This window comes from Geospiza fortis, unplaced genomic scaffold (assembly GCF_000277835.1).
Source record: "Geospiza fortis unplaced genomic scaffold, GeoFor_1.0 scaffold241, whole genome shotgun sequence".
Classification (NCBI taxonomy): domain Eukaryota; kingdom Metazoa; phylum Chordata; class Aves; order Passeriformes; family Thraupidae; genus Geospiza; species Geospiza fortis.
In genome coordinates this window covers 1,052,645-1,057,442 of record NW_005054491.1, presented here as the reverse complement: position 1 = coordinate 1,057,442, position 4,798 = coordinate 1,052,645, and the positions used below count along the sequence as shown (strand labels likewise).

General features: G+C 61.2%; 1 protein-coding gene across 1 annotated transcript in view; it reads right to left on the bottom strand.

Moving 5' to 3' along the window:
• Positions 1-743: 743 nt before the first annotated feature.
• PCSK4 (proprotein convertase subtilisin/kexin type 4) overlaps positions 744-4,798 on the bottom strand; it is a 6,564-nt gene continuing 2,509 nt past the window's right edge. The window contains exons 5-14 of the mRNA XM_005428590.2: positions 4,740-4,796; positions 3,982-4,154; positions 3,700-3,912; positions 2,796-2,896; positions 2,407-2,510; positions 2,193-2,310; positions 1,902-2,072; positions 1,582-1,706; positions 1,204-1,323; positions 744-1,132 (exon numbers count right to left, since the gene is read on the bottom strand). Of these exons, the coding sequence (XP_005428647.1) occupies positions 744-1,132; positions 1,204-1,323; positions 1,582-1,706; positions 1,902-2,072; positions 2,193-2,310; positions 2,407-2,510; positions 2,796-2,896; positions 3,700-3,912; positions 3,982-4,154; positions 4,740-4,796 (1,571 nt within the window). The remainder of the gene's footprint in view (positions 1,133-1,203; positions 1,324-1,581; positions 1,707-1,901; positions 2,073-2,192; positions 2,311-2,406; positions 2,511-2,795; positions 2,897-3,699; positions 3,913-3,981; positions 4,155-4,739; positions 4,797-4,798) is intronic.

Below are 4,798 nucleotides of genomic sequence, written 5' to 3'. Positions count from 1 at the left end.
GAGACAAACTCCATCCTGGCTCCCTCCTCCCCCTGCTCTGGAAGGTCCAGCCAAGGTTTTCACGGGTCATTATAAGCTTGGAGAAAAGTCTGGCTCTGCCCTTAATTCCCAAAACTCTTCAGCTGAGCAAACACACGGTGCTGGGGAAGGGGGTGACACAAACCACCTCCCCAGCGTCCTGGGGCAGTGCAGGGTCCTGGCACGGGGCCGGTGCCCCTGGGAGGGCCCCAGCTGGCAGCTTTCCCTGTGCCATCCGTGCCTGGTGCCACCGGTGCCACGTGCCGGGGCACAGCTGCCACTGTGCCAGTCCCTGTGGGACAGAGTGGCTGGGGGTGCAGCCACACCAGGACCCCCTTTTTAAGGCCTAAAGCTGCTGGTGAGCAGGAACTGGGGACACTGGAGGGGTTCTGGGCTGGACTGGAGGCCTCGGCTGTCTCTGCTGTGCCGGAAGCCACACGAGCGCAGCTGTTTGGGGACATGTCACAGCTCGTCCCTCTGCGCCTGGGAAAGGGCACAGGGCTCTGCCCCTCCGGGAATGTCCCTGTCCCCAGGGGCGTGGGAGGAGCCACCACCACTGTCCCCTCGCACAGCTGGGAAGGGGAATCCATCACTGTCCCCTCACAGGCACTGCTGGGAAGGGGAATCACCCTTGGAGAGGGCGGCTGGAAAGGAAAGGCAACAACCGGTTTATTTGGGGAGGCAGGCACGATCCCAGGCTGTCCCTGCAGCAGCCCAGGCTGGTGTCACACTGTCCTCCTGGCCCGGGGACAGCACAGAGCTCCTTTGCCAGCACGGAGAGCCACCCTGTAGGTGGGGTACAGCACCCCTGCCAGGAGCAGGCTGCTGCAGGCCAGGACAGTGACAACCACCAGCTCCCTGCGCAGCCTGGCCGGGCTCGGGGAGCCCTCTGCGGGCTGCTGGCAGGTGTGGGTGATGTCCTGGAAGGTGTGGCCCGAGGGACAGGACGTGCAGTTGCTGGCCCGGGAGCCCTGGCAGGTGTAGCAGGAGGGGTGGCAGCTGGCACACACAAGGGCGGTGTCCCTGGGGGTGGCACTGCGGGTCTGGCCGTAGTAACGTGGGGGGCAGTAGGACAGGCAGGAGCCATGGTGGGGGTACAGGGAGCTGCCACAGTCTGTGGAGACAGGCTGGGGTGAGGCCCTGGGGACCAGAGCGTTGTCACTGTCCCCCCGAAGCCTCGCTCACCCTCGCAGGCTCCCTGCTCGTCCCTCCTGAGGCACTCGTCGGTGGCAGTGGCTGCGGAGCGCCTGGCTGGCATGTCCTCATCCGTGCCGTGCAGGTGCAGGATGAAGCTGGTCAGCTGGCCTGGGGACAGGAGGGAGAGGGGGCTGCCAAGTAAGGGACATGGGGCTGGAAGCTCTGGGGACAGGAGGGACAGGGGGCTGCCAGGTGAGGCATATGGGGCTGGAAGCTTTGGCGTTGTGTCCTGCTCCTGGCCCTGTCCTCAAAGCCAGCACAGGAGGACTCATGGCCAGGAAGGAGAAGCCAACAAATTGCCCATCCAAGGTGGGGAAGGAAGAATGACCAAGAAGAGGGTGACCCCAGTAAAAACGGGGCACCCACCTGTGTTCTCAGCATCACCCCTGTTCTCCAGCCGCAGGGTCCAGATCCCCTTGGGATTCTCATCCCAGAAGTGAGTGGACATGAAGGTCCAGTCCTGGTAGCCGTCCTGGCTGGTGTCGTAGGGGCTGGAGGAGGAGAGCAGAGCTGGGAGTGCCAGCCCAGGGCCCTGCAGGGGCAGGGTGTGACCTGAAGGGTCACCCTGTGCTCGCTCTGAGGGGACACTCCCACGTGGCAGGGGTCCAGAGGAGTTTTGGGCCCTTTTTGGGACTCTCCAGGCCCTGGGGTGGCCGTGGGAGCCCCGGTGCTCCCTCTGTCCTTACCGCACTGTCACCAGCGTGGACGTGGTCCCCATGGGGCTGCTCAGAGCCACCACCAGGTCCCCCCTGCGGCTGTAGCTCAGGGACAGCTGCACCTGGACGTGCTCCAGGGAGCGGATGCTCTTGGAGCAGGAGGAGGCATCCGTGGAGATGATGAGCCTGGAGCCGATGTCCCTGCCCGAGGACAAGCTGCAGGTGAGGATGTTCCCCACTCTGTGGCCTCCAAGCACAGCAGACCCACTTTTTGGGTCCCTGTGCCTGTGGGAGGCTGGACTTGGGGTCACTGTCCCTTACCTGGGGACCTGGACAGCCTGGACTGAACATTTCTCCTGGGGCCGGGTCCCTGTCCACGTGGTGGCCTCCTGCACCAGCAGCCCCGCGTCCAGCAGCCCATAGCCATAGTAGTGGCTCACTGGGACACAGATGCCACCCAAAAAGGGACCTGTGAGCTCCTCAGTGCCACCAGGGGCTGCTGGAAGGTGTTTGAGGGGCCGAGCCCTGCACTCACCCCTGCGCCCGACGCCGTTCTCGGCCCAGTCCTCTGCCTGCAGGTGAGCGGGTCTGGAGGCCCTGATGATCAGGTGCTGCAGGTCACGCCAGGTCAGGGCTGGGCTGGAAGCAAGGAGGATGTGGACAGAGGTCTGGGTTGGTTTTTAAGGGGGGGATTTGGCTCTTCTGGGGTGGGTAGAGCAATTATTTGGGCCCAAGCTGATCCCCCCACGACCTCCTTCAGTGCCAAAATGAGAGAGCAAAGAGCTCCAGAGGACAGACCTGCTGCTGTCCCATGGCCCTGGGGCAAGGCCACGACTCTGCACCCCAACCTTCCTGCTTCCCCTCCCCTTTCTCCTCCCTGCTTGGGCACCAGCTCTCCTTGGGCAGTGTCCCTGTGTCACCTACTTGGCCTCCAGTGCCAGGGCCACCATGCCTGCGGCCAGCGGGGCCGAGGCCGAGGTGCCGGTGTGTTTGTCTGTGCAGCGGTGGTGCAGGTCAGTGGTCACCTGTGGGGGGGGACAGAGGAGTGTTGGGGGAGATGAAACAGGAAAGCCTTATAAATATGATTGCCTGGCAAAAGATTTTGAGAATATGGAAACTATAAGTGAGATTGAAATGCAAGCAAGCTTTGAGATCCCTTAGTTACTGAACAATGGGAAAACAATGGTGTGGCCAGCTGAAGGTGATCCCCTTTTGATCAAACAACACCCTCTGCTTGCAGACAGCTCCAAGGGTCCGAGCAGACCCTACAGCTTGGCAGAAGGGGCCCAAAGAGGAGTTTTTAGGGTTTAAAATATAACACAGTATGGTAATGTAATGATTCTTATAGGCTGTATGGAAATGCTATAGGATTTGTATCTTGTACTAGCTTGGTTAGTGAGAATTAGAATATTTGACACAGAGGAAGATTTATTGTATTGTAATGGGAACCTCACTCTTACCCCTTTTACTCTCTTACCCTCTCATCCTCTCTGCCCCTCTCTTCTCTCAGCCTGCTCTGAGCTGTGGCTGGCAGCTCCCAGCAGGGCCCTGCACTTGGCCCTTTGCAATAAACCCCAAATTCCACAACCTGGCTGCAGAGATCTCTCTCTGTCCATCCTGACCATGCTACCCCCTGAGACTCCTACAGAGGGGTCTCAGGACTGCTTCCAAAAAAGCTCCCTGGGGTTGAGCACCTTGAGTAAATTCTCCTTTCAGATCCCTTTGAGCTTTTGGGGCTCTACACAGACACCAAGCTAAGGCAGACTGGGACCAGCCCAGCCCGTGCTGGGATCTGTGTCAGCCCTGGAGATGCTGTTGTGACACTCACAATCTGCACCTTGCTGGTGGTCCTGCTGCTGTAGGTGGTGGTGAGGATGGCAGGGCAGCTCTCGCTGTAGAGGGGCCGGTGCCCGTCCCCCAGCACGCTGCCCACTGACACCGTGTAGATGCTGTTGGTGTACCCGTCGCAGTTGCAGTTGTCATAGTTGGTGCCACCGTTGCCTGAGGCCCAGATGAAGATGGAGCCGAGCCCACCCCGTCCCTGTTGAAGAGGGGGGTGATCAGGGTGTCCTCGTGTCCCTTGTGTCCCCAAGGCCAGGGCTGGGCTTACTTGGACAACTCCTTTGTGGAAAGCAGCCGCAGCCAGGACTCCAGGCCCATCCACTGTCCTGCCATCGTCCTCAGGGCCCCAGCTGGCGCTGTAGATGTGGATGTACTGGGGCTGCAGGCTCAGGGCCTGGGCCTCCACTATGTCCATGATGGAGCCATCCAGCATCCTCACACCTGAGGGCAGGCACCGAGCAGCCGTGGCCGAGGGGTGGCAGCACCCAGGAGAGGCTGAGGTGGCTCCAAGGGGACAGGAGCCGCGAGGGGACAGGAGCCACACACGTGCCACCCCGAGGGCAGGGCCTGGGGACACCTTGCCAGGCCCCCCCAGAGCTTCCAGCAGCTTTCACATGCTCCTGCCCTAAGGAGATCAGCCCCCCACGGGTCTGTGCGCTGCCATGAGCCACTTCCCAAAGCTCCTCGTTAAGCCTTTTGTAATTAAGCCCAGGGAGATTTTAACCCCCTTTGCCACCCTCACTTCCACAGCAGGGCCTGAGCCTGCCCTGCTGGGTGCTGGGCTGAGCATCAAATCCCTGATGTGGGGCAGCACTGACCCTGGGCACCCCTGTAAAGCCCAGAGCATCCTCATGGGGGGCAGCACCCACTCTGCCACCCCTGTAAAGCCCAGAGCATCCCGAAATGGGGCAGCACCCACCCTGGGCACCCCTGTAAACCCCAGAGCATCCCCCTCTGGGCTCCTGCATCCCCACAGCGGGGCTGGAGTGGATTTCCATCTTCCCTCCCATGGGAGCGAGCTCTCACCTCCGATTTTGGCGTTGTAGGCGACGCCTGCACCACAGATTCCATTGTTGGCTACAGCT